We start from the raw sequence: 27,975 nt of genomic DNA, 5'->3' as shown, positions 1-27,975 counted from the left end.
ATCACTTAGATTAGCTGGATTAGGATCATTTCCAGCTTCACATTGACCCCTATTTATGTGATAAGAGAAAAAAAAATATATAGCATGATGTCTATACACACTTGATCTGAAAACACATTTTTAGCAGTAACAGGCTTTTCACACCAACTCTTCCAGGAAAGTTATGTTGCTAATCCTTTAGTAATGAAGAAACACCACCTTTTTATTCCCAATATTAAGACAGTGACACAGAAGAAATTGGCTTTTAAAGGATGTTTATTTCCTGACCTTTGTGTACAGGAAGTTGATACTGAGGCACAGTAAGTAGAAATGTCCAAGGAGTAAGGGGGCTGAGGAGAGGTCTGGAAAAATCCTGGAACTAATGTTACCCCCCCACCCAATCTGGACAAAAAACACATGATCCCTTTCCCCCGGCATCAGAGGTAAGGGGACAAGAGAAAGGGCGACAGGACAGCTGAGATGTGGTGGGCTTTTAACCCATTTCATTACTCCGTCAGCTCATGGCAAGGTTGTTCTTTAGCAGCAGAGGGTAGAATTCCATCCTGATGCCACTGGTGTATAATTCTAGGCTTCTCCACAGCCTGGAACATGAGTAGTTGTAATGTCATAAAACCGGATGAGAGGACGGGGAGGAGGAAGTTAATACGCCTTCAACGCTTCCCCCTTTGTGCATATCCCTCCCTCACAAATGGCTCTGGCAGTAAAAGGGTTACAGGACACTTCCTAATACATTCTGCTCTGTAGCAGGACTGTACACCAATTGGAACTATGGTATTTGAGACCTTAAAAACAGATAATAGTCTTAGCTGCAGTCTGATATATCCAAGTCTGTCTAAGACAGCATTTTGCGGCAGATTTTATGAGATTACCAAGTATAGCTGCACACCTAACAGTTTGGTCACTAGGTACTAGGACAAATGGTTTATACATTTCCAAATGGATCCTATGGATACAGACATATTTCCATAAAGTTGGAGTTGTAGTTTCAGCAAATCAGCAGACGCTACACATACTCCATATACGTAGCAACTAACAAAAGGCTGCAGTGGCAGTATATACAACTTAGGAAAGGACTTACTATAGCTGATGGTGTGTAGAAACACTTAGCATCACTATGGCAAACAGGTGCAATCATAGGCTCTTTCTATCCTATAACTGAAATACCAAATTTTGTATAACTTTCATGAGGAACCAGAAGTGCCAGGTAAACCCTTGCAGCAGTGACTTTTATATAGGATCCTGGAAGGCAGAGGAAAGGGGTAGGGAGGGAGATGACAGGTCAAGTGATTCAGACACAGCAACAGGAGACTTAACAGGAAGCAGACATGTCAGCAGGCATTAAGCCTTTTCCACCACCATGTCTTTTTGGGCCCCATGGAGAAGTTTTGTGGGCCACTGGAGCCCCAAAGCTGGGGAAATCCTCAGAGCTGGTCATGTCAGGAGCCTTGGTAAAAAAAAAAAAAAAATCCATCAGCCTCACCAATTTTATACCTCTTTCATAGTTTTAGGTTAAAGTGGTATGTTCTAAGATCCACAGAACACTCACCTTCTCATTGCTGCCTCCTGCTGCCCATGGAGCATCACGTACAACAAAGCCCTTGGATGGCTGGGGCTTGTTCTCTTCCTGAGAGGGTGGCTTCATGTAAGATTGCATTACTTCGTTCTCAACCACATCAGACATCTGCAAAATAAAAAAAAATAAAAAAAACACTTGAGTTCCTAACAACTGAAAAACTGTAGTTTTATTCTACTAAAAGCAGTGCACCAGTTCCATAGTCAAAAGCATTGCAAAGGTTTAATGAACCTACATATTCCTCTTCCAAATTCAGCAGATGATCAATGGCTTCATCCACATCCTCAGGCTTGCCCATCACAGTCACAAGGTTGGGATCGGGGGCTCCACTCTGAGGAAAGCGAATATCCACCTACACAAAGAGGTCACTTATTTTAGTAAAGCATACTAATACATATATTGGTAACAAAAACAATCTCATCATGTTCCCCAAGTTTGTATGAGAGTAATAAAATCCACATTTCTCATACAATTTACAAGCTAAATAAACCAGGCATTAGCATCCCAGTATCTGTAATGATACAGGCTATTAACAACTTTAAGAGCAGTACCCCTTAATACCGTATTCACTGGATGGGGAATAAAATGTTAGACTGCTGATGGTCTGACAGCTGGGACCCCTGCAAACTCCAGGATGGGGCCCTGAGTTTTAGTAATAAGGGTTGTGCATGTGTACTAACACTCCATTTATTGTGTAAGAGGCTGCCCAAGGCAAGTACAACGCTCAGCTACCTTTGGCAATGGAGTAAAGGTGGGCATATGCAAATTACTTCTCAATCATGGAGACTCAATGACCCGCTGTGGAGATCACAGGGGGTCCCAGCAGTCAAGTACTCTGAAGTCTGACACTTATCCGCTATCATGTAAGGGATTAACAGGTCCCCTTCCCCCAGGAATTGCCAGAAGACACATCCTCTATTTTTAGTAATAGAAGATTGGTGAATGCCCCTCAACTTGCATTATTTACCCCAATTATATATGAGAACAGATATCCACTAAAAGAATTAAAGCTCTGGTCACCACAAGATGTACCTTAAACTCATCCATGATCTTGCGTACGGCTTTGCCTCTTCCACCAATAATTCGGGCATGGACACGGTGATCTAAGGTAATATCTTCCGACACCATCTGCTCCAGGTCCCCAACAATATGCATGATCGCTTCTTTAGCAGTCTCTGTATTTTTCTCATAACCAGTGATGGTGATCTGATCCTAAAGATAGTTTCAAAGCCAAAAGAGACAAGGTGAGAAAAAAAACAAAACTGGAAGGTATAGCTAATAATCCATAAGGCCCAGTTCACACTGAGCAAAAACTACAGAATTCCGCTGTGCTCAGTGTCTTGCAGTGAGTGAATGGGAGGGCGCGTGCAGAGCCACCTTTCCATTTATATGGGAGACCGTGGAGGTCCAAGGCAACAACCATTTTTGGGTCTTGTTTGCCGGGAAAACACCACAAATCTAGAACATACCTGGTTTTCATCACTCTTATCTGGAAACTGGATGTTGACATCATGTTCATTGCGGATCTGGCTAATGACTGCACCTTTGCGTCCAATAATTTTAGGGTGATACTTGGGATCTACAGAGATGACCAGCTTAAAGCTTCTCAATGCCTAGAGAACAAGGGCAAATGATTAGAGCGACCAGCAATGTGATTATAAAAACCCACATATCCTTTATTTTAAATTCCTTAAGGCTTATTCCCATGTTCCATATAACACACAACCTACAGATGGGTAAGCAATGTAATGGACTGCTGCTGTTTCATTACAGTGCTGCGAAGATTCAAACACTATCCCTGCCAGTCATCATCAATCAATATGATGCCGGGAGTGGGCAGAGTCCACTACATCGCTTACCTGTCAGTGGGTTTAGTGTTATACACAATAAAGACAGCGATTGGAAGCCCATGATCACAGAAAACTTTGCTCACCCTGTCCTCTTGCTCAGCCTGCAGCTCCTTCACTCTATCAAGGAGCCCAGCTTTGGCGCGATCCAAGTTAGAAGAAAGCCCAGTAATGGTTATTATATCGCACTGCAGCTCTGGGGCTGGCACTTGGATATTCACCTAAGACACAAACATAATAATTAGATATGTAATACGATTAAAAACCTTTTCAAAAACTTAAACGCATAACACTTACCTCAAACTCATCCATCATCTTGCGGATACCTGCACCTTTCTGTCCAATGATGTAACGATGAAGATCATATGGCACCTCCACCTCAATGCTGACTGGAACGAGAGCCTAAAGGAATAGAGTAAACCAACATTACTGGTGTACTAAAAACCAAAACATAATGGCGGGTCTGCAGCGAGTCTCCATGCTGCGTTTTTGCAGCGAGACTCGCTGCAGATCCCGGCCCTATGCTTTTAATGGCAGAGAAACACGCAGCAGGGATGTACATCCCTGCTGCGAGTTTGTCTGCAGCCCTCCCCATTAACCCCCCGGCCGCCGGAGCTGATACTTCACCTGTTCCCGGCTCCGGCGGTTCCCGATGTCTTCAGCAAGCCGGAGCGGGGACCAGGTGAAGTATATGCTCCAGCCAGCCGCCCGCAGCCCCGGCCGCCCGCACGCCCCCCCGCAGCCCCGCCCCCCCCCCCCCCCCGCAGCCCAATGGCCCCCCGCAGCCCCGGCCGCCCCCCCCCCCAGCCCAATGGCCCCCCGCAGCCCTGGCCGCCCAATGGCCCCCCGCAGCCCCGGCCGCCCAATGGCCCCCCGCAGCCCCGGCCGCCCAATGGCCCCCCGCAGCCCCCCCCCGCAGCACCGATCGAGCGGCCGGGGCTGCAGGGGGGTGTGTAAGCGATCGGTGCTGCGGGGGGGCCATCGGGCGGCCGGGGCTGCGGGGGGGGGGGGGGGGGGGGGGGGCGATCGGGCGGCCGGGGCTGCGGGGGGGCGATCGGGCGGCCGGGGCTGCGGGGGGGCGATCGGGCGGCCGGGGCTGCGGGGGGGCGATCGGGCGGCCGGCTGGCTGGAGCATATACTTCACCTGGTCCCCGCTCCGGCTTGCTGAAGACATCGGGAACCGCCGGAGCCGGGATCAGGTGAAGTATCAGCTCCGGCGGCCGGGGGGTTAATGGGGTGGGCTGCAGACAAACTCGCAGCAGGGATGTACATCCCTGCTGCGTGTTTGTCTGCCATTAAAAGCATAGGGCCGGGATCTGCAGCGAGTCTCGCTGCAAAAACGCAGCATGGAGACTCGCTGCAGACCCGCCAAGTGGGTTTGTAACCTTAAAATGTAATTTTCAAAAAATTTAAAAACCCATCAATCACTAACCTTTAGAGCCTCACTAGCCCCTTCACACCTCTCCTTCCGTCCAGAGATCAGAATTATGTCACATTTCTTTGGGGAGCCTGGATCTGCAGCAATTTTATTTTCGGCTCCTTCTTCTCCATTCTCTTGGGCTGGTGACTCAGCATTGGGGGCTGATGGTGACAAAGATAAGTTTAGTTTCTCAGACATATATGTATGCCCAACAACCACTTATCTGCACAAAGATACACTTCCTTACCTGTCTGAGGGTTCTCTTCACGATCAGGGAACTTAATCTGTACACAGTGTTCTCTTGTTATCTGCTGGATACGAGTACCTTTAGGACCCATAATAGACCGATGGAATCGTTGAGGAATCATGCACTCAATGGTGACCTGAGCCTCCTAACAAACCAAAAGCAAGACAGACTTTAGTATCTCCATTAGGGTGCCTTCAAACCTACCAGATCCGCAGCAGATTTGACTAAATGAATGAACACAGCATTAAATCCGCACTGTAAAATCCGCTGCAGATCCGGTGTGTGTGAGAGCACCCTTATAGTGTTAGCACACATCGTTGTATGGAAGCTAAAGCCATTATGTATGCTTACCAAGTCTTCGATGATATCTTGGATCCGTTTTTTGGCAGCCTCAACACACTCCTTTGCACCTTTTAAAGTAACACGATCACTCTGCACACCAGAACGAGGAAAGCTAACCGTTACACCACCATATTCTTCTGCAATCTCCCGCAGCACTTGTCCACGTCGGATTACAAAGTGACGGTGGTGCTTAGGGTCCACAGCCATGAAGTCTTCAACTATGTTATCCTAGTAACAATAAAAGACAGTAGTGTAATAAGTTGCTGAAAATAAGATAAAGGCCAAAAACTTTAAAGTTAAAGCTAGTCAGGAATAACCTGAGGGGCAATAACACTACAGTAAAAAAAAACAAAAAAAAACCACAACAATGTCAAAAGTTTATTATTTCTTTTTCTAATAAAAGTGCCTATTTAGAGGGGTATTCCAATCTGGACATCTAGTATATCCTGTGTATCAAACGGTGAGGCTGACAGATTGGACTTGCATCTATCTCACAATTTACACAGCTTGTGATGGGAACTGAACATTAGAATACCATACTGTCAGCCTAGAATTAATGTGCATTTTCAGTATCTGACCTGTGTTCTCAGTGATTCTGGATATAGAGTTAAGGGGGGAGGGAATTGTTAGGTTCTCACCAAACTTTTGATTAGGATTTCCAGTTCCTTTTGTGCTTCCTTTACAGCCTCCTCTGTGCCCACAATGGTGATAAGCTGTTGGTCTTTATCCTCAGCAGTGGGGAAAATTATACGGGCTCCAGTTTGGTCACGCACCTTACGGATGTTTCCTCCTCCTTTACCAATTAAGAACTTGTGATATTCTGGTTTAGCACGTAGCTCTGCAGTAAAGCTTTTTGTTTGCTGTAAGGAAACATTTATAGTTTGTAATAGTTCTTAACACACAGAAACACACTACTCCACTAGTTCCATGTTAAAAGCCTCTCAAGTCTCTCAAAGAGTCAGGCATTGATTGTAAGGGAAGCTACCTCCAATAGGTGGCACTGCAGAGCTGTTCCTTTTAGAAGTAAACTTGGCACATTTATAGAACAACAATTTGAGATGATTGCCATGAAACATTTCTAAAATGTAAGATGGTTATAAAAACATAATATGATAAGGGTGCAGCCTTGAAATTCATTGCTTGCTTTCTCAGGAGGCTGCAAACACTGCAGTGAGTCCAAAGTAATCCAATGTCAACCTTATCAGGGCCTAGTTGTTACAAATTGCCATTGAATTTTCCACAATTTCTATTAGGGTTGGCTTTTGATGTACTAAAGATTTGTGTCACTTGCTGATCTTATTTAGCAAAGGAAGTTTAGTAGGCAATGACATGTACACATTCAAAATCTTGGACGAATACTGCAAGGCCAGCTTCCCAATAATCCCAACTTTGTTTCCTCCTAAGCAGCCCTCATGTAAACAGACATACCTTTTCTTCTGCCAGTTGAAGCAGCTGTTTTTTGGCCCTCTCTACATCCTGAGCTGGTCCTCGAATAGTAACTGTATCACTTCCAGAGCCCTCACTCGGGAAGTGGATGTGCACGCCCCCACACTCCTCCATGATTGAACGGATAAAGCGCCCCTTAGCTCCAATAAGGGAGTTGTGCAGTTTAGATGGAATGCTAACCTCCAGTTCTGTTATGTTAGCCTGGAACAATGAACCAAAAATAAAGAATAAAAATCCAATATAGGAGCAGTGCTTCTAATTCTACTAAAACTGTGGTCATTAGAGATGAGCGAACCTGGAGCATGCTCGAGTCCATCCAAACCCGAACTTTCGGCATTTTATTAGCGGTGGGTGCTGAAGTTGGATAAAGCCCTAAGGCTATGTGGAAAACATGGATATAGTCATTGGCTGTATCCATGTTTTTCAGACAACCTTAGAGCTTTATCCAAGTTCAGCAGCCCCCGCTAATCAAATGCCTAATGATCGGGTTCGGATCGACTCTGACCCGAACCCAGTTCGCTCATCTCTAGTGGTCATTAATCGAAAAGAATAACCAGATCACTTACCAGTTCCTTCTGAATAGCCAGAATTCTATCCCGTGCAGCCTCACAGTTGGATCTTTTCCCAGTAATGACAATCATTTCTGAGTTGCTGTTCTCAGCCGGGAGGTCAATTTTAGTGTTACATTCTTCACGAATCTGAACAGGGAGACAAACACGGACTATAACAAAATGGTACTTTTGGGGAAGGGGAGGGGCATTGAGTTTTCACAGAATTTTGATATGGCCTAGGCACAATGATAAAGTTTTGATTGAAGAGCTCAGTGTACCATGACCCTAGAACAATCCAGGAGACTGAACTAAGCTTGGTCTCTCCTGCCTCTATCCTATGTGACCCAAACAGCCTAATATAACTAATTTGTCCATGCGCCAGAGATGGTCTGAGGAAAAGGAGAAGTTTTGATCTAAAATATCAAAGCGACTACCCACCTTTTTAATATTGGCACCACCCTTGCCAATAATGTTTTTGTGGAACTGCTTGAAGATTGGTACAGAGATGGAATAACTGTTCTCCACCTGGAATGTAAGAAAATTATTTTTTTTAAAAATGTGAAGGCAAATGTTGTGCAGGATTTGATTATATAAAAATACATAAAAACTTCAGAGCATATTGCTCAGGAAAAATCTATGTAAATCGTCATACTGGTAGACAATGTACAGAAGAAATGCACGTTCTGCAAAGATACTCCGACATACGTATAAGATAAAGGCATTAAAGTGTATATGAGACTAAGAGGACAAAGTTGGGTCAAGTATAACTAAACCACATTCTTAAAGTCTCACTGTCATAACTTTTGAAATCTAAATCAACAGCTGTGATAAAGAAAGTTTGCAATTTACAATCATTTTTTTTAGTTTTCATGGAAAACACAGCACGGAAAACACAGCACTTCCTGTTTTCTGACTTTTTTCTCTCAAAAAAACAGGAAACAGGCAGAAAACAGGAAGTCCAGTGTATCCCAGGTCATCTGAGCACTCACAGAGAGAAGGCAGTCATGTGATTGACGGACACATTGAGCCGTGACTCTCTGTACTGGCTGGAGTTCTTGTGTTTAGTCTTTTGGTTTTTTTTTTGTTTTTTTTCAACCAGTAGAAGAAGTCTAAAAATCTCCTACAGGAGAATTCTGTAAGTTCAGTTTTGTTTTACAGCAATAAAAATAATGAATGTATACTGCAAACTTTTTGCAATCTGAAAAGATGGTTACATGAATTAATGTCTGCTACATAAAGTAATGATTCAGTTGTTTGATGTGGAAAAAGTAGGATTGTTGCAAAAGTCCAAAAATATTTTCAGCATAAGAGGAACATGAAGAAATGTTTAAATAACTCCTGTTCTCGTTTACTTGTTAGCACTCGCCAAGCGTCATGGTTTGACAACAGTTTGAATAACCACTATCTTTTACAGCATAGTTTTCAACATTTGCAGACACAAATACTTAAATATTTACACCCGCTATGTGCGCAACTCAAGATTTGTTAATATGGTGCAGCAAATCTGCACAGAGATCAGAAAGACAGACTACCCTCTATGGTAGCAATACTCTTGGGCTTTGTAACCAGTAAAGACTTAAAATAGTAACGTGCTAACTTTTTGGAAAAAAACAAAAAACAAATAAACATGATCAAGTCTAAATCTGTCCATACCATCTCTGATACCATCTTCTGAAGATACTTGGTGCACTTCTCCACCTCATTCTTTGGGCCACGCAGCTGCACAATGTCACTCTTGTGAGTAGGATCTGGGAAATTAATGATAACCTAAAAGGAGATAGGAGATATTGAAATAAATACACAAGCAGATTGCTGAGAAACAAAGCCACCAAGAAAGTTTTAAGATCTAAAAGCGCCTTACATCAGGGAATTTCTCACGAATCTCCCGGATCCTTTCACCTTTTTGTCCAATTATTGTCCGATGGAATTTTTGATCAATGATCAAATCTTTTGTGCGTTCGTTTTCCTTAAATAAAAAAAAAAAATCAAAATGGTTACATCACCAGTGAAAGGTTTTTTTTCCCTCCTTAAATCTAGAAGTAAATTTCCTCTTTACATACCATTCGTGAGGCCAGCTCTAGCAGCTCTTTCTTTGCTTGTTGCACACCTTGGGGATCTCCTTCTATTCGGATCTGGCTGCTCTTCTCACTGTCCTGGGGAATGCGTACAGAGACCTTGTACTGCTCCTTTATCCTATTGACTGAACAAGTCAACAACGTAAGTAGGTGAAACCCTTATAATATTACTTTAACTTTTCAATACTGGACGATACAAAGTCTTACAAGTAAGAAAAGGGCAGACACAATGGGGCAGATTTACTATTGCAAATGAATCCAATCTCTGGCACAGTTTTCTTCAAAATCTGGTGAGCATACCTCTTAAACTAATAAAGTGTTTTAGGCATCTGTACGCCATGCTTGATTAACAAACATGACTGAGAAAAAGGACCACGGCTTGTTAGATTGACTGGATTAACACAGTAGGGTTTCCCTAGGTTGAACCTGATGGACTCTTGTCTTCTTTCAACCTTATTCACTATGTTACTATGTAAAAAAGGGCCATATATTGATAAATCTGGTGCATTTGTAGACCAAGTTTATAATGTTTAAAAGTAGACAATTTTAATAAGTTTGGGTCAATGATAACTAAACATTATGACCAGTCATTGCTAAGGCCTGCATTTAACTACGATTTTGTATAGTCACTAGCACATGAACTTACTGTTAGTTCCACTCTTTCCAATGAGGTGCCTGTGGAATCTGTGGTCGATGTTTATTTCTGCAAAATCCATTCGAGATATCTAAAAGCAATAGAAACATGTTAACTATAAAAATTGGTGTGTATTATACGTAGAAAGAGTCTAGGAAAGTACCTGTGAGTTTCCTAATGTCAGAAAGCATTCACAGGTACATTTTTTTAATACCGGACTGAATCATTGATAATATCAAGCTGAAACCTCAGTACTTGATCTCCATTATTTCCCTGTGCAATTATGGTGGCACCCAACCATCATAGATAGGATGTGAGAAAACTTTTCCTAACTTTTCCTACACTAAGGCGATAAGTCTTCGCAACAAAGTGCATCACACACCATGTTCCCTTGAAAACTAAAGAGTAATTGTATTACTATGGACATTAGCATTCTGTATCAATAGTTTATGCATGGGGCCAAAACGTATGCATTTTATGTATGCACTTCTGTCACAAAAATAAAAGTAATAACTAAAGTTTTAGGGTGCGTTCACACATACAGGATCTGCAGCAGATTTGAAACTTTAAATGAGCGCCATCAAATCTGCTGCAGATCCTGTACATGTGTGAACGCAACTTACCCTTAAAGATAAAAGCCAACAGGAAAGCAACATGTGCAAATGCACAGATCCTAAGGTTGCTAATTTGGCACTGACAATCCATTATATTTAGTCTTTGTGGCGGTCAATAGTTATAAGTGAGGGTCCATGTACTGTGACTCCCAACAATCTCCAAAACCCAGGGGCTGTGGTGCTCCACAGTAAAGGTAAGGGTCACTAACAACATGTGCAATTTAGGGTTTTAGATATAAGAAACTAGACAATATCAGGAGGCAGTGAACAGTAGATTATATGAACAAATAAAAAAACTCTAAACCAGGGATGGGGGACCTGCAGCCCTCCAGCTGTTGGAAAACTACAATTCCCATCATACCTGGACAGCCAAAGCTTTAGCTGTCCAGGCATGATGGGAGTTGTAGTTTTCCAACAGCTGGAGGGCCACAGGTTCCCCATCCCTGTCTTAACACTTATGTAATGAATAAATACTATAAAAGTTATAAGGCACTTGTCGAGACTAGCCCATTTTAAACAGGGGATTTACGTTAATCCTGTAAATGGCATCACAAACAGAGTCTGGTTAGAGTGCACAAACTAATAAAACTACTTACCAGATCAGTGACTAGCGCTTCCATCTGCTGCTGGGCAACGGTAACATCTTCTGTAGGGCCCTCCAGGGAAATCTTGTCCTCCCCTTCAGTAAACTCTATGTGCACCTGTAATGAGACCCTTGACATGGTTATCTCATCCAACAAACATCTGCAAAGCAGACACAGATCAGAGATTCTATAAAGCTTTTAACTTGGCTGAAGCATAAGAGAAGCCAACTACTAACCTTTGGTATCTGCTGTGTGATCTTTGCCAAGTTTTGTCCTTTTTTGCCAATTATGAACCGATGCAGCCACGATGGAGCAGAGACTGTGGCCACAGTGAAACTATTTGCCTAAGAAATCAGAGAAAAACTGTTATTTGTGTGTCTTCCTTTGTATTTATAAAAGTGTACACACCCAGCTAGACCATCCTTACCTTAGCATATACTTCAGTCAGTGCCTGCCCCAATTTCTCAGGTTCACCCCGCAGAATGACAGTCTCTGAGGTGCTATCGCTGGGTGGTATCTCGACAGACACGCCTGTGCGCTCCAAGATCTCCTGCAGGCTATTGCCTTTAGGGCCAATGACATACTTGTGTTGGGATTTCCTTACTTCTACTGCAATGCTGGTTGTCTTCTTTTTCTACAACAAAAAGAAAAAGATTATGTGAAACTACTGATGCACTGCATACATGTAACCTAAATGACACGACAGAATATACCAATTGCCAGCTGTTAGGCTAGTGTTTTCAGATGTGACATGATAAAAGAACAGAAAGGCTATCTATAGCATGCATCCAAAATAATACTCTAAACAGGTACAATTCTTTATACCAAATGAAGGAAACGCTCACCTTTTCTTCATAAATTTGCCGGATTCTTGCCACGGCTTGGGCCAGCTGATCTTTCTCGCCCATGCAAACAATTTCAGTTTTGTTGACACTTGGAGGAGGGATGTTTATTCTTGTTCCGGTTTCGTGCATGATGTCATTCACTGTTTTGTTGTAGGGCCCAGCAATGAATGGGTGGTAGGCCTTCTCAACCTCCAAACGTTCCACTGCTCGCTTATCCTGAAATGGGGGAAATGAGTATACGCAAACTGAACAGTATCCTTTCTATTAAAATAAAAGCCATATAAAAGACCCGTACTAGACTTACAAAGCACGGCACATGTATAGATTTTTCCTTACCTGCTCGGCCGAGATGAGCAGAATCTCATGCCGTGCTTTTTCAATGCCCTCTTTGGTGCCAGTGATCTTAATTTGGTTACTGGCATCATCGGGCCGGGGGACTTGAATCTTGGTAGCGGTTTTTAGTTCCAAGTCCTGCAGCTTATCTCCACTTTTACCAATCACAAAACGGTGGTGTTCCTTGGGGATAGCAATTGAGGCAGATGCCTAAAAGAAAAAAAAGAAATATTTAATTTTAACCATCAAGAGAAATGATCAAGCCTGAAAGTGGTACCTTTTTCCATTTTCTGGACTAAGATCTCCAAGCAATCAGCTTTAGGCTATGTTCACACAACGTAGGTTCCGTACTAATCAAGGCCATTGTAAAACAACGGCCGTGATTTCTACGGTACTTGCGTAGCACTGCCTTCTGAGGAATTCCGGCCGGAGTGTATACACATAGTATACACTCAGTCCGGGATCCCAAGCAGCACCGCGAGAAACTGACATGTCAGGTTTCTGCTGCTGCTATTCATTAAATAGTGGCCACAGAAAACCCTGTCAGTTCATCCCGCACAGCTCTGGCCTCACGCTCCATTATGTGCAGCAGGGAATTCGAATGTGGGCGCATAGGGATTCAGCGGCGGTAAAGATCATCTTAGTGCCGGATGATGACGTTCCATGACCCGGGGGGGGGGGGGGGGCGTAGTGTCCATTACATGCAGAACACAACGCTTGAATGCAGCCTCACACAAAAATGAAAAAGCATTACTATTGTTTATAATGAGATATGTGCCGTCCATTTAATGTGCCAAAGACGTGCTTTGTAGCTAAACAATTTTACATACAACTTATAAAAACAGACACAGTAGCAAAGGGCAGAGTATTATGTGTTATTTACATAGAAACCAGTGGTTTCTGTATCGCACTTCTGGGTCAGCTGCGTTGTGGAGCTGGTAGACATGTTAATTATGGGTGTGGATAAATGCTTTACTCAGCTATTTTATGTAGATATACATAATCTCCATAATTCATGTACAATGACACATTTTATGTTCAGTCCTAAACATTTAATGCAATATATGGCTTTATCAAAATTTGGCTTTATCAAAAGTCTCTGATGAATTGTCAGAAATCCCCTTTAATGACAAGTCCACAATACATAGGTGTGTACGTCACACGGATTAAGGTCAAAGCTTTAATAAGCCACATTGATTATGTAAAACATGACTTATGTTCCTGGAATTTCCTTCCACCATTAAATGAGACAAGCAACAGATATAAGCTGTATGCAACCCGACAAACCAACATCTTCATAACAAGAACTCCCATCCTTCGATACGCAACACGTGGGAAACATCAGATCTCTTGACATTAGATACTGGCAGAAAAATCTGTTGATCTACACAACATTAAGTTGTCCCTGAAGGTCTTAAATTAATCTTAAGAGGATTTAAATTGCATCAGGTCCATAAATACTTCTTATTCCCACTACAGATTTCTCCTTAGAGAGTGCACATCAAGCCCTCTCGGTGGACTGGAGTGATGTCAGGACGACACATTAACCTGTGTGACATGCATCTTACCTGGGTCTGCAGTCGTGTCACTATCTCCTTTCTGGCTTTCATAACAGAATCAAGCTTTCCAGAAACCATGATTGACAAGCCTTGATCTTTGGCCAGGGAAAGTTCCAGCTGAGCCCCAGTCTTTTGCATGATGTCCAAGCAAATCTTGGCCTGCTCGCCCTCCCCAAACTGAGCCATGTCCTTGTATCTTCGCTCTTCCAGAGGGACATGGAACACCTAGGTGAAGAAAGCATCACTAGTTGAGCCCAAAAATGTTCTCAAACACTGGAAAAAGTATAATGAGGAAATGCAATCTGATCTTAAAAGAGGTACTCCAGCAAGGGGGCTATTTTTGGATGTGGCCGGGGAGGAGGTGGCTGAGACACAAGACGTCCACTCACCTCCCCGGATCCAGCGGTGGGTCCCGTATCGCGGCGCTCCGGTCCCCGGCCGCTTGCTGGTGTCTGATGCAGGCTCGAGACGTGACGTCTCAAGTCCGCTCAGCCAGTCAGTGACAGAGGCGGGATCTGAGCAGACTTGAAACGGATCCCACCTCTGTTACTGACAGGCTGAGCGGACTTGAGACGTCACGTCTCAAGCCCGCGTCAGACACCAGGAAGCGGCCGGGAACCGGAGCGCCGCGATATGGGACCCGCCGCTGGATCCGGGGAGGTGAGTGGACGTCTTCTCTCAGCCACCTCCTCCCCGGCCAGATCCAAAAATAGCCCCCCCCCCCTGATAGAGTACCCCTTTAAGCAAACACCAACCCAATGTAGACTACTGTGTCGTAAACTTAATAAATTATGCTACATCTGTGTGCAACGAGAAAGGAAAGTGCAGCATAGGTTTTATGGCCAATTATTCATTCCCATAACATACAAAAAGAACAACCAACCTGAGTGATAACGGAAGACTTAATAGGCCGAATTTTGCTCCATGCTCCTGCAGGCTCAGAAGGGGTCTCGCTGCCGACAGCCTTTTCCGGGAGGGGTGGGAATGCATCTTTGTAAGTAGGGGGATCATTTTCCTCCTCAGATCCAATGGCTGCAACTGTAAGTAGTTCCAAAAAGTTGAGTATTGAACTCAAAGAAGAAAAGTTTATGTAGCAAACAGACTGATCACTAACCTCTGACCGCTGGTTGGGTCAGCCCACTGCGATGTTCATCGAAGCTTTCCTGGGTAAGAACCGCCACCGAGCTCATTGTCCCACGCAAATCCGTGTAACCACTGCAAGAATTAAATAACTTCAGCAACTCGAATCCCCAAAAGATACTGTTTACCAGTAAAACAAAGCCATTGCACATGGCTGTATGTCTTAAGAGAGATTTGAATGCCATCCTTTTACTTCAAGAACAATTCTCAAAGCTTGCTTTGAAAAACCCTTTCCTAACCTCAAAGGGCAGGGTCTACACAACACAAGATCCCACTGAATTACTAACGGTGTGTTTAGACAGATTTATCTGACAGATTTTTGAAGCCAAAGCCAGGAATGGATTTGTGGCGAGGAGAAATCTCAGTTTTTTCTTTATGACCTGTTCTGTTTATAGTCTGTTCCTGGCTTTGGCTTTAAAACTAAACTGAGACTTCCTGTTCTATACAGATCATTTCCCACCAGTGCCCCTCTTATCAACACAGAAAGGAAAGCAGTGACAACAGGTGACACCAGTATATAGATAATAAAAAGGTACACACAATAGCTGTTGCTTACAATTCAAGAGTCCTGTACAATAACCTCTATAAAGGTCACAGCATACCCAGCAGCCTCTTATTCATCTGACCAGGACAGGTCCTGTCTATTGTCACCTACAGTCTATTGGGCTTGCTGTAAAGCAACTCTCTAAATACTGCTAAATTTTCCTGTGTAAATTGATAATTTATTGTGCTGCTGGGGGGAACATAACAGGGGTCTATATTTATATGTTCTGTTCTTCTGCAGCTGCTGGTTCCCAGATCCTCCGCCACTGTCTTCTTCAAAATTTCCACTTTGTCACTGTTGTGTGGACAGGTAATTTCCTTTCTGCACCATGCCTGACACTGGGTGGCCTGGGAACCAGCAGCTGCAGTAAAGCGGGATGGGTAAATATACACCCACTTAGGTTCCCATAGCCCTGGCAGCACAAATCAATTATTTTACACTGAACAATCCCTTTAAGCCCAAAGCAACACTGATAAAGACTTAGGGGGAATATTTACCAGGCAGTCTTACGGTAAAAATATTCTGTTGCCCATAGCAACCAATCGCAGCTCGAACATTCCTACTGTAAGGGTCCTTTTACACAGCCCGATATGGGGCCATGCAAGCGAGTTGCCGAGCTGCACAAACAATCACTGTATTGTTTGTGTAGCCATTTAAATATATTGCCATTGGCCACACAACCCGTTTACACGGAAAGATGCAGCCAACAAGGATAAATTTGGAAGCTGCACAAAAGAGGTTTTCTCCAGCTCCTGGTCATCGACATGGGACGATTACTGGCGAAAAAAGCATTTCTAGCAACGGTCCTTGCCAATAATTGGCCTATGTAAAAGGAGCTTAAAACTGCTTGATAAATCTCTCTCTAAGGGAGGAAGAAACGTGTGGTGAGTAGAAAGGAATAAAGAAGTCCGATGTAAAAAGTTTCAACTTTCCATATGGCAATGGGAATCATCATAAACCTTGGCAAATACATCTAATATTGTATGCCTTTACTTCTTGCATCAAGTACAAAGTAATCCAAAACTATGTACTGACTGGAATAGATCAAAGACATATTAGCTTAATAAAAAGGTGTGGTGATGTAAAAGAGCAGCTATTTCAGGAATTAGGCCATGAGGTATTTTCACCCGAAGGATTCCATTCCTAAAAGTAAAGACTAATTCATAAGTGCAAAAAAAACAAACCTTTAACTTGCTTAATATAGAAGAACCTACATGTATGTGCATTGGGTGACACCACAATAGCTCTGAGGTAATTTCTCATTTCCTTGCCCAGCACCTCTTGATGCTGTCAGGGCTTGCTGTGGACAGAATTACCAGGTAAAAGGCTATAGTTCTCATGTTTGATCTTCGATATTGGCCCAGATTTATCAATCTTTTCAAAACCCAAACTGTCTGGTTTACCGACAGCAACTAATCAGAGCTCTGCTTTTACAGGTTATTGAGCTCTGGTAAAATGAAAGCTAAGCCATGACTGGTTTTGCTCATAACAACCAGACAGTTTTGGTTTCAGGTGGATTGATAAATTGGAACCAATATTTGTAATTTCATAAAGGTCATATTAGACGGCCTGATGATGGACCTTGTAAGCTTAGCGCTCGCTTCCCCCTTTTTCCCCGCTCGTTGCACTACGATATTACATGCAGACAGCGAATGGGAAGCAGCAGGCAGCCTATTCAAGCCAGTGGCAGAGTCTGCTGTCACCAGTCCTATTACACAGTGCGATTTGCTGCAGACTGTCGCTGATCTTTCATTGTGATGTTATAGCGCAAATGTTCAAAACCGGGTGCTTATGTTTGCCTCTCTTTCTTTGTTACTTGATACAAAGTCCGGTGGCCTTTTTTGCCTGCGCTACTGAGAAACTGTTCTGCAGCTAGGGGAAAGGAGGGTCAGACATGTTGTATTTTAAGCGTGTTAGCGTATTAAGTCTTTCAATTCATGCAACGTTTCATAAGCAAAAATATACAAAATGTGGTTGTCTTCATGAGAAAAACAGAAGACAAAATAAGGTACAAGTACAGGAAAAGGTAACTTACCAGCTAAAGGGTCAAAAGCCAGAAAGTCCGTCCGGTGAGCTGAACGCTTTTTTCAGCCTGCCAGCTTCTATGTAAAAAAAAAAAAAAAAAAAAAAAAAAACTGTAAATATAGTACCAGTACACATGGGCTGCAGAGAAAGAAGGTATTAAAAAGCCCAAAGCAACCCAAAGATCAAAGGCGAAGCACCAAGATACAGGTCAGGACCAAGTCATCGCCACGTAACACCAAGAGGCGTGGCTACAACCAATGACCTAGACAACACAAACCCTGTATGGCCTTTATCTTATGCTATTGTACCTGTTGAACAGCTTTAATGTTAAATAGACAATTGTTGCACAAGACGAAATCATTAACATTTCCAGCAATGAACAAAACAGACAGGTCTAACAAGTACGAGGATCATAAAAGCCAAGATGTTCATCATATGGGCTCATATGGCAGGCTGTATGATTTCACAGTCTGCAAACAGTCCCAGCATTTCCTGAAGCAACCGTTTCCAGGAAAACATGACAATGACTTCAATGTAAAAGACTTATTATTGCAAGGCAATTCCTGTATAAGCTGCCATCTACCTACTTGTATCATGTCCATAAAATCTTTATTAACCAGTAGAAAGTCTAAATGTAGCCACTGTGGTAACCAAAATCCCCAGCACAGCAATTGTAAACCATCCTAGGCCCACAGGAGGGGTAACCAGTGCCCACCACTGTCCATTACCCACATTCACTCCAGCTCGGGCATGTCCCGGGAAAAACGATCACATTGTAAAAGTAGTAAAAGATATGAAAGATCATTACAGCATTATCTTTATACTTAAATGCCACCAATGTTTTATAGGAAGTTATTTTCTTTTTATGCAGACCAAATATATATATTCACGCATGGCAGATTTATTAGAGGTTTCAGCGACTGTTCTATTCCACATGCTTGCTGCCAAAATGCCATTCAGAAGACTGGATCAGACTTTCAGCTGCAGGAGTTACAACAACAAATCTGCAGTGTAAAGGTTCTGCAGCAGCTGAGGTGCATACTTTAAGGAATATGTCTTTGTACACACCACTTTCTGCCTATCATCTATTCTGATGATTTACAGTATGATATATTATCTACTGTAGTATAAAGGTTATGAGTTATGTTGAATGTAACCTTTCAGTACAGCACCTTGAAGTTAGTGCTCAGTACAAGTCCCCTGTTGCCCAGTCTCACATCCTCTTTAGTCTATTCAATGTTAGTTCTGCCCATTTGGTAAATGGGGGGGTCCTAACAGATGTGGCCAGGCAGCTGGAGTCTGCAGTATGACTGCTCCACACCCTATGGTGCCAGCAGTGAATGGATCAGCAGCATGGGGAGAAGACTACTTCAACTAATCCAAGATATTTACACAGGTCTCTTTAAATAATTCTAGAAAACAAGCCAGGCATCTTATTGTGTGCTGCCAAAGACCTGAGGGGCCGATACAGATGTGGTGTTAGTCTCCAGGGTAGGGAGGGAACCGCATGGGAGAATAAAAGGTTTCGCAAGCACCGCTCCCTCAGGTGACACACTTTACAGTCACAACTCGTTCTACTATTATTACAGTATAACCAAGGTAACGTTCTGCTACCAAGAGCTGCATACGACAAGCAAGACAGATCCTTGCAGCATCACTGCAGAGATCCCGTCCGTCTAATCCTGGACCACACTGAGATTTCATGGAGAATGGAAGATGAACACAAGAGGATACATTTAAAAGGATTGTCCAGGAACAACATTATTTAGCTATTGTCCAATAGTAAATGTACTTTTCATTCTAATAATGCCCAGATTCCAGACCGTGCCTCACGGCCCTGGCATTTCCACCCCCACTCTAAGTGACATGCTTGAATGGGGTCTGGCTCAGTTCATTAGCTAAGCTAGCCCACTACTCCATCACAGCGGATGCAGACAGTTGGGGGAAGGGGGGCACTGATACACATAACCAGCCCCCATAAGGGTCCATTTACACAGAAAGATTATCTGCCAAAGATTTGAAACCAAAAATGAAAAATCTGTCTTTCCTTTATGACCTGATCTCTGTTTATAGTCTGTTCTGGCTTTGGCTTAAAATCTTTGTGTAAATGGTCCCTAAAACAATTCATAAATACATAGTAGAGGAAGGGTGGAAGGGAGGAAGTGAAGATGCTGGGACCACCATGTTCAGGGGGAAACCCTTAAATGGAAACCTGTTATGTTAAACAAGCAGTCTGATCTATAGTCAATGTGATCTAAAGCAGGTAGAAATGAGAGAACTGATATCTAGTTTTATGGGAAAAGTTGAACTTTATTATTCATATGAGATTAGTAGTCAGGTGGTGGTCCTACTTAGTGACAGACAGCCTTCTCTGTATGAGCATGTGTACCCCATGTGTCAATCATTGAATGAAACCACCCACTGCACTACTACACCCAGAATGTGCGTCAAGCAATAATGTCTTTTTACACAAATCAATTTTTAACTTGTTCTCCTCCTGCTGCACAATAAAATGATGCAGGTCCATGGGACAGCATTTTCATAGGCCAGGCTCCCTTCAAAAGGGTTTACCAAGGAAAAGGTTGCCAAATGCCCATTAATCCTGTCCAGTCTATGCAAATAGGGGACTTTTCCACTGAATTTTTTTTTTTTTTTTTTTTACTGGACAGTATAATTACCATTTAATAGACCACAGTAAATACTACTAACATTTTCATATTAATGTTTTGAACAGTAAGAAATTGTCACTTAATCTTTATTATAATTAACATAAATGTAGCAGGAAAAAGTAAAGAATCTATCTTAGGGCCAAAGTGTTCTGTCTGGCGGGATTCTGCACAAATTAATTTTTCAATTAAATTTATTCCTCTTTTCAGAGCAGAAACTCACTGCTCAATTGATTTCAATGGGATTCCGCCAGCGGAATCCACCAGAATTGACACATCAATTTTTCTGGCAGAAGGCAAATCTGCCGCAGAAAATTTAGCGCAGAAATTCTACTGTGTGAACCGCAGAGCACAAAATCCATTGAACTATATTTTCAGGCAGAATTTTCAGTGAGGAATCCTCGCTGAAATTCAGCGCTGATTCCTCAGTGTGAACTGGCCCTTAAACCCCGCACTGACACTCACCCTACCAGGGTACATGACATTACAGACCCACTTAGCAGCTGCAGTGGTGCTCCACCCCAGCTACGGTTTGGCTAAGCTGCTTGCAATGTTGTACCTGCTGTGCGGTAGTTTGGGGGCATCACAGCTTTTTTTTTTTTTTTTTTTTTTTTTTTAAATCAACACTACTCAATATCATGCTGCCCTGACAACCCCTTTAAAGGAGACCTGTCACCCCCCGTGCCGGGGTGACAGGCTCCCGACCCCCAGATAGATCCCCTTATACTTACCTCATGTCGCTGAGTCCCGCTGCCGGAGCCGGTCCCGGGACGGAGATATCCCGGAGAGAAGCAGGCGCGCGCGCTGTGGAGATGGGTCCGGCGTCCATAGAGAATGAATGGAGCCATGCGCGCGCAGCAGAGATGAGTCCGGCTCCATTCATTCTCTATGAACGCTGGACTCATCTCAACAGCGCGCGCGCCGGCTTCTCACCGGGATATCTCCGTCCCGGGACCGGCAGCGGGACTCGGCGACATGAGGTAAGTATAAGGGGATCTATCTGGGGGTGGGGAGCCTGTCACCCTGGCGCGGGGGGTGACAGGTCCTCTTTAAGCCAGTCAATGACTGAGGCAGACCACAGTAGACACTTATTGAATGGAGCAGCTCAGTAAGTCGTACAAAAGGACCAAAGAATGGGACCATTCGTTTAAAGGGAACGTGTCACCTAAATTTTCTTTTACTGATTAGAATCACATACTAAAACTTGTTCTTTTATTCAAATTTGTTTCTCTTTACTGACTTTAAATTTTTATTTAAGTATTTGTACATTGCTATAGGGGCTGCCATATTGCCTGGGCTGTTTTTAACAGCATTTAGTGACATGCTTTACAGCAAGACTCAGGGACATAGACAACAAACAGAGTCTGTCCCCTTGAGATGAATGTGAAACTTTAAAGGTAACAGAGTGTGCTCAATGATAAGGTCATTCCACAGAAACGGCTATTGCCCTGTATCGATAATATCTACCTACTGGTGTCACATGACCCTGTAATGCTGTACAGATCACTTTACAGCAGACCCCTCTTTAAACAGGAAGTCTCAGCTTAGTTTTAGCCCCAGTGGTGAAAATGAAAACTGCGAGATTTTAGGATTATTTTATTATATAGATAGAACAATGGAAAATTAGGAAAATATCGATTTTTAAAAAAATATGTTTAACATAAAAAAAAGACATTTTCTGATGACACGTTTCCTTTAGGAGAGATTAGGGCAGAAACAGATTTTTATTTGTTATTTTTACCATGCCAGAGACTGAGTAAACTGGAGGGACAATCCGTGGAAAAAGGCCGGTGTGGTTTATGTATTTATTGCTAAACTTCCCCAATGACTAAATCACTGAGAGCAGACAATGCCCAGCATTACAGTCATATAGGAACACGTTAGAAGAGAAATATAAATGTGTACAGGATCAAACCCATACATTAATGGATATGCAGCCTTCTAGACCTCCTGCCAGAGTTGTCATCCACTCATCTCCCTTCTTCCATAGAAACATGGTTAACGTAGCATTTTGGGAGTTGACCACAAAATTCTGCGTTTGCACTTTATTATTGCTGTTAGTACGGCAACAGTTATGCAACATCATGGGTTAACCACAAGTACAAATAAGAACCTAGAAAGTATAATTGATCACAGGCCATCGATCACACTATCATAAATACATATTACCAAATCCACACAGACCTTAATATATGATACCCCCCCCCCCCCCAAGGCCTTTACAATTTGCGTAAAAAACATTCCATTGGTTTGTAAAAATGCAAACACCGCCCACACACACACCCTCTCTCTATAGACTAACCCCACAGAAGCCAAAGTCTACCATGCTCTCAGTTCAAAGGTTAGGATGATAACCTGACATTGTACAGCTCTACAAAATGCCTTTGCTTTCCCAGCCCGCGCCATCTGCATACATTGGCGCTTTCCCCGGCAGATGTTCCATGATTACTTTGCAAATAAAGATTAGAATTAAGAGCAATTTAGCGCCAGCTTTGAGGAAGAGCGGTAATAACACACGACATAAAGTGCTCCTAACAACATGTTTACTTAAAACACGTAAAAGGGAATGTGTGACTACATCGGGTTAGAAAGCACGAACATATTCAGTTTATCGGTAAAGCTCATTGTGCAAAATATCTTCCTTTTAAGCTCTGAGCCTCCTCGTTTCCTTCATTGCAAAAAAAAAAAAACATTGTCTTTCTACAATTGTCCAATAATAAGTAAGCTGTAAAAGCAACAGTGATTTGTAGGCGGATTCATGTCACGCATGTGAAGAGGAAGTGTTAACATGAAGGACTGCTGTATAGAGCACATGAGGGATCAGCAGGATCACTGTCACCATCCACACAGTTAGCAGGTGTGTGTGCTGAGAAGGAGGTACAGAGAGCCTCAGAGCATGGAGCATGCAAGGCTGGAGGGACAGGCCCCTGTGTACTGCCACCTCAGCACAGCCTGTATTACCGGTATGGGGGAGGGGACTACTTAAAGGGCCAGAGCTCCCTGCCAGCTCAGCATACACCAGACAGTGTTCTCTGGATTTGTTTAACCATTTTCTCTCAAACTCCCACAGTCAACTCCTTTGAGTATTCATAAACCTCAACTTTGGCTATTTAAGGCTACGGCAACTTGTGGCTGCTGAAGTCCTCGCTCCTTCTATATGGTGACAAACTAAGAACTAAAACTTTTTTAAATAAATGTATAAAACATAAGTATAGCTACCATTAAGAAATAAAACTTTATCTTCCCCTATAAAGTTTGATTACTTTTAGTCCACATACCACGAAACAACAAACAATCCAACAAGAGGGGGGGGGGGGGACTTCTGTGTGGTCCTATATAGATTATAACATATCTAACCTAAACAAATAAAGTTGCTAAGTAGAACAAATAATGGAGGCTTCACCACAGCCAGCCTGTCGTCCACATACAGATTCCTTCAGAATACAGAATGCCTGGAATTATGGAATGTGCTCTGAGAGCAGAAGTTCAGGGGGGAAAGGCAGTAACAGAGGCTTTAACATGGAAGACAAGAACTATCCGTACACAGGGAACAGTCTACACAGAAGGGAGACATCCCTCTAGGTCAGTCTGTAATACAGAGAGGGATTAGAGAACTCCATAGTGGGAAAAAAGCCCAGTATTAAAAGTGATTTCTTAAGCTGTAGTAGTGTAAGGCCGCTGTGACACTTAAGGTGCTAAGTACTGCTATAATACATGTAGACCACCACTGGGGCAGAACAGTGGCTGCGAGATGATCTTATAGGGTACCAACACACACACCGTATACGCAGCAGATTTGATGCTGTGTTCAGTTATTTAGATCTAATCTGCTGCGTATCTGCTGCGTATCGCAGCAGTAAATACGCTGCATATACGGTGTGTGTGTTTATACCCATACAGGTCATATGCAACGTGTGTAACTGTCTTCCCTCTAGTTATTTTGTCACGAGACACCATGTGTTCTTTATGGACTGTAACATACAGATGTCTGTCATCTTGGCAGGTGCTTGTGATTAACACTCAAAAACATTTAATTATTTTACCCAGAATCCACAAACCAGATAACATATGTTATGTGCACAAGCAAAGGTGAGGCCAATTTCTGCTCAATGCAAAGCATAAGGCTGGATTCCCATGTAGCACATAACCACACTGTAAAACCACAGGGAAATGTGTGTGGTTTTGCTGCACAGAAAAGGGCAACGTGGTTTACAGGTGAATTATATAATATTTATATTTTTTAACATTTTACCTGTAAGAACATCCAAGCCGGTAACCACATTACAAGCGCATGTGTCTTTGCAGCACATTATCGCTTATGTGTATAACCTGCCTCAAAGCTGTTGTATGGCCTGTCCCATAAGTCTCTCATAATTCACGTGCACCTATAACTATAATGTAAACTTTGCTTAGAAGCTGGGGCTATACAGCAACACCATAAGGAATAACTGGAGCTTCACCACAACCAGGATTCTTTTACTGTATAACCATGACCTAACACTATGTTCTAGGCGACATTAGAAATACTTCATATTTGTGCTATGTATATAACTGCTTAGAAGTCTAATAGAGGAGATACAATAACTATGTGATCAGGAAGATCTCCGTATCAGAACAGATGACAGAACTTCCCAAAAGTAGTTCTATAGATCAGAAGAAAGGGGATACAGCCTGATGTGAAATACAGGTATCATTCAGTGTGATGGACAGGCAGAAGGTTTCTTAGTGTTGACATAATCCAGTAATATCCCATCTGTATTGTATTAAAGATGATAAGAGATTACAACCGGCTATAGGAATAGTGGATATGGGTTTATAGGTCCCTTATCCTGGAATTGTAGCCTCACATTAGCCACTGGTTGCAGACTGTGCGGTACTATGCCTACAAGTTGCAGGTCAGCCATTACTCAGCTGCAGACATCACTTTGATCACTCAGATCACTCAGAATAGGGACACTGAATGTACGGCTCTAAATAAATCTGGCCAAGAATAGGAAGCAGAAAGAAACAGATGTGTTTTATCATTAAAGCACTGGATCCGCATAAGAATAGTGTGCGTCACTGCCTGAAGTTCCTTGTGCAGCGAGTGAGTCCACTCAGATTCTCACTTGCAGAGATTGCAACACAGACTGCTGACTGGGAGATGGATTAGGAGGATTCCACCTCCCCCTCGCCTAACTCTGCATACCCCTCCCACCCCAGGCCTCATTCTATGCCAACGTCACCATTTCAGGCCCAGGTTAAACCTCTGCTATTTGCTGGTTACAGGATTTAACCCCCAACTTACCAGGTGACAGACAGGTCGTTTATTAAACATTTCATATGTTATATTACAAAGCACACACGTCTACCCACTATCCCATATAGCAAATATTCTCCAACCTGAAACTTTTTACTAGTTCCAAATCTAGAACTCCCAAAAGGACCTGCCAGTCTCTGGTGAACTGCGCCTAATACAGTGTATAATCAACCCGAAACGCTCCAGCTTTTGTAAAACTACAACTCCCAGGATGCCCGTTATGGCTAAATGCATGTAGGGAGTTGTAGTTTTGCAACAGCTGGGGAGCACTGCCATATGTAATGGATGGTAAGAAGTTAGACGCTGCCACTAAGGTTTACATATACGCAGATTTACAATGTTGCCACCATAAGTCACAACTGAGGGAATATCCAAGGTGCTCATAACACAATGCTAGTACAGCCCCAGATTATCGGCCTTCGGCTTTTGCTGTCCAGGCATGATGGGAATTGTAGTTTTGCAACAGCTGGAGGGTTCCCCATCCCTGAACTAGGACAACCGGGGAGCAATCTAAGCATGGATTCCATAGTGGGTACACACAATCCAATAATCGGAAAAAGTTATCAAAGTTTCATAATCGTCATCGTTCATGATAAGCTTCACAATAAGCCACCTCACCTCACGTCACTCAGGCTATGGCCTCTCAGCAACAATGTAACCAGTAACTGTGAAAAATCAGGGACTCTTGTTATCAAACACAAGTTGTTACAACAGAAAGGGACAAGACTGACCACAATGAGGCCAGGGATGTGGGGAGGGAGTCTCATACTACATATATAGGGATATAGGGCCAGGGAGGGGGGTCTCATACTGCATATATAGGGCCGGAGAGGGGGGGTCTCATACTACATCTATAGGGATCCAGCGAGGCTGGGGCAGGGGGTCTCATACTACATATATAGGGATCCAGTGAGGCTGGGGCAGGGGGTCTCATACTACATATATAGGGATCCAGTGAGGCTGGGGCAGGGGGTCTCATACTACATATATAGGGATCCAGCGAGGCTAGGGGAGGGGGGTCTCATACTACATATATAGGGATCCAGCGAGGCTAGGGGAGGGGGGTCTCATACTACATATATAGGGATCCAGCAAGGCTGGGGGAGGGGGGGGTCTCATACTACATATATAGGGATCCAGCAAAGCTGTGGCAGGGGATCTCATACTACATATATAGGGATCCAGCGAGGCTGGGGGGGGGGGGGGGTCTCATACTAGATATATAGGGATCCAGCAGGGCTGGAGACCGGGGGGGGGTCTCATACTTCATCTATAGGGATCCAGTGGGGCTGGGGGAGGGGGGTCTCACACTACATATATAGGGATCCAGAGAGGCTGGGGGAGGGGGGTCTCACACTACATATATAGGGATCCAGAGAGGCTGGGGGAGGGGGGGGGTCTCACACTACATATATAGGGATCCAGCGAGGCTGGGGGAGGGGGGGTCTCATACTACATCTATAGGGATCCTGGGGGAGAGGGGGGCTAAGGATCCGGTAATCCGAGGACAGCCCGGAGTGTGAGATCCAGCGGGGCTGGAGGTGGGAAGCATCGATCGCCTGCAGCAGAGGACACACGGGCAGGCGCTGGGATGCTGCAGACACGTAGCAGTCAATGACAAGTGCTGCCCCGCTGTCCCAGCCTCACACAGTCCCCCAGCGCTCACTCCACGTAGGCAGCAGCTGCAGCTCCCTCCCTGCCCGGCACACTTCCGACCCCCCTACAGCTCTAACGTCCTCCCCGGCCACACACACCCGCGGAGCAGCCCCGAGAAGCCCCCAGCCCTCCCCAGGCCGACTCCTCCCCTACACTCACTCCGTGTCCCGATCCGCTGACTGCCGGGGAAAGCGTCGGCCGCTTCGTCCAGCGCTTATATAGAATGAGGCTTAGCCTATCAATTAGCGGAACGTCATCAGCCGCGACACGTCAGCCAGAGGATGGGACTGGAGAGTGTGTGGAGGAACGGAAGCGGAACTGCGTCATCTGGAGACAGGAAGCTCCCTTTTTTATATAGAGCAAACTTTATTGCACCGAGTTATCTTCACATCTGTCGTAGTGTTATGCAGTGGGACGTGATGGTAGGGTGGGGGAGTGCTGCGGGAGAAGACGCATGGTCTGTATTGTTGTGTCTAAAGCGTATGCATCTCTCAGCAGGTCTAACAGTGATTAGAATGGAGCTTCTGCCGCTGATTACTATCGTCTAGCCAGTTACATGCACTTCACCAATAAGT

The 27,975-nt window shown here is 43.7% G+C and overlaps 1 protein-coding gene across 1 annotated transcript; it reads right to left on the bottom strand.

The window, feature by feature from the left end:
• Window positions 1-237: 237 nt before the first annotated feature.
• HDLBP (high density lipoprotein binding protein) lies at window positions 238-27,660 on the bottom strand. Its single transcript, XM_069975312.1, has 28 exons — window positions 27,560-27,660; window positions 17,790-17,856; window positions 15,185-15,285; window positions 14,954-15,108; window positions 14,080-14,295; window positions 12,515-12,721; window positions 12,179-12,394; window positions 11,761-11,967; window positions 11,570-11,677; window positions 11,346-11,450; window positions 10,148-10,226; window positions 9,487-9,626; window positions 9,288-9,392; window positions 9,080-9,193; window positions 7,865-7,951; window positions 7,442-7,573; window positions 6,858-7,076; window positions 6,068-6,289; window positions 5,439-5,657; window positions 5,088-5,232; window positions 4,853-5,001; window positions 3,718-3,822; window positions 3,507-3,641; window positions 3,043-3,186; window positions 2,606-2,785; window positions 1,809-1,925; window positions 1,547-1,681; window positions 238-1,444 (listed from the first exon to the last, which is right to left on the bottom strand). The coding sequence occupies exons 3-28, from the start codon at window positions 15,258-15,260 to the stop codon at window positions 1,310-1,312; spliced, it is 3,852 nt and encodes a 1,283-aa protein (XP_069831413.1). The 5' UTR covers window positions 15,261-15,285; window positions 17,790-17,856; window positions 27,560-27,660; the 3' UTR covers window positions 238-1,309.
• Between the last annotated feature and the right edge of the window lie 315 nt (window positions 27,661-27,975).

The sequence above is a fragment of the Dendropsophus ebraccatus genome, chromosome 6, assembly GCF_027789765.1.
Source record: "Dendropsophus ebraccatus isolate aDenEbr1 chromosome 6, aDenEbr1.pat, whole genome shotgun sequence".
NCBI classification, from domain to species: domain Eukaryota; kingdom Metazoa; phylum Chordata; class Amphibia; order Anura; family Hylidae; genus Dendropsophus; species Dendropsophus ebraccatus.
Note: the sequence above shows the minus strand (reverse complement) of the source record. Positions and strands in the feature narration are given on the sequence as shown.

Excerpts from the sequence above, each read along its gene's own strand:
- HDLBP (XM_069975312.1), bottom strand. The coding sequence starts at position 15,260 with ATGAGCTCGGTGGCGGTTCTTACCCAGGAAAGCTTCGATGAACATCGC. Across the intron at positions 7,077-7,441 it reads TGGCTATTCAGAAGGAACTG|GCTAACATAACAGAACTGGA; the intron begins GTAAGTGATCTG and ends TCATTGTTCCAG. Across the intron at positions 6,290-6,857 it reads TTCAACTGGCAGAAGAAAAG|CAAACAAAAAGCTTTACTGC; the intron begins GTATGTCTGTTT and ends GTTTCCTTACAG.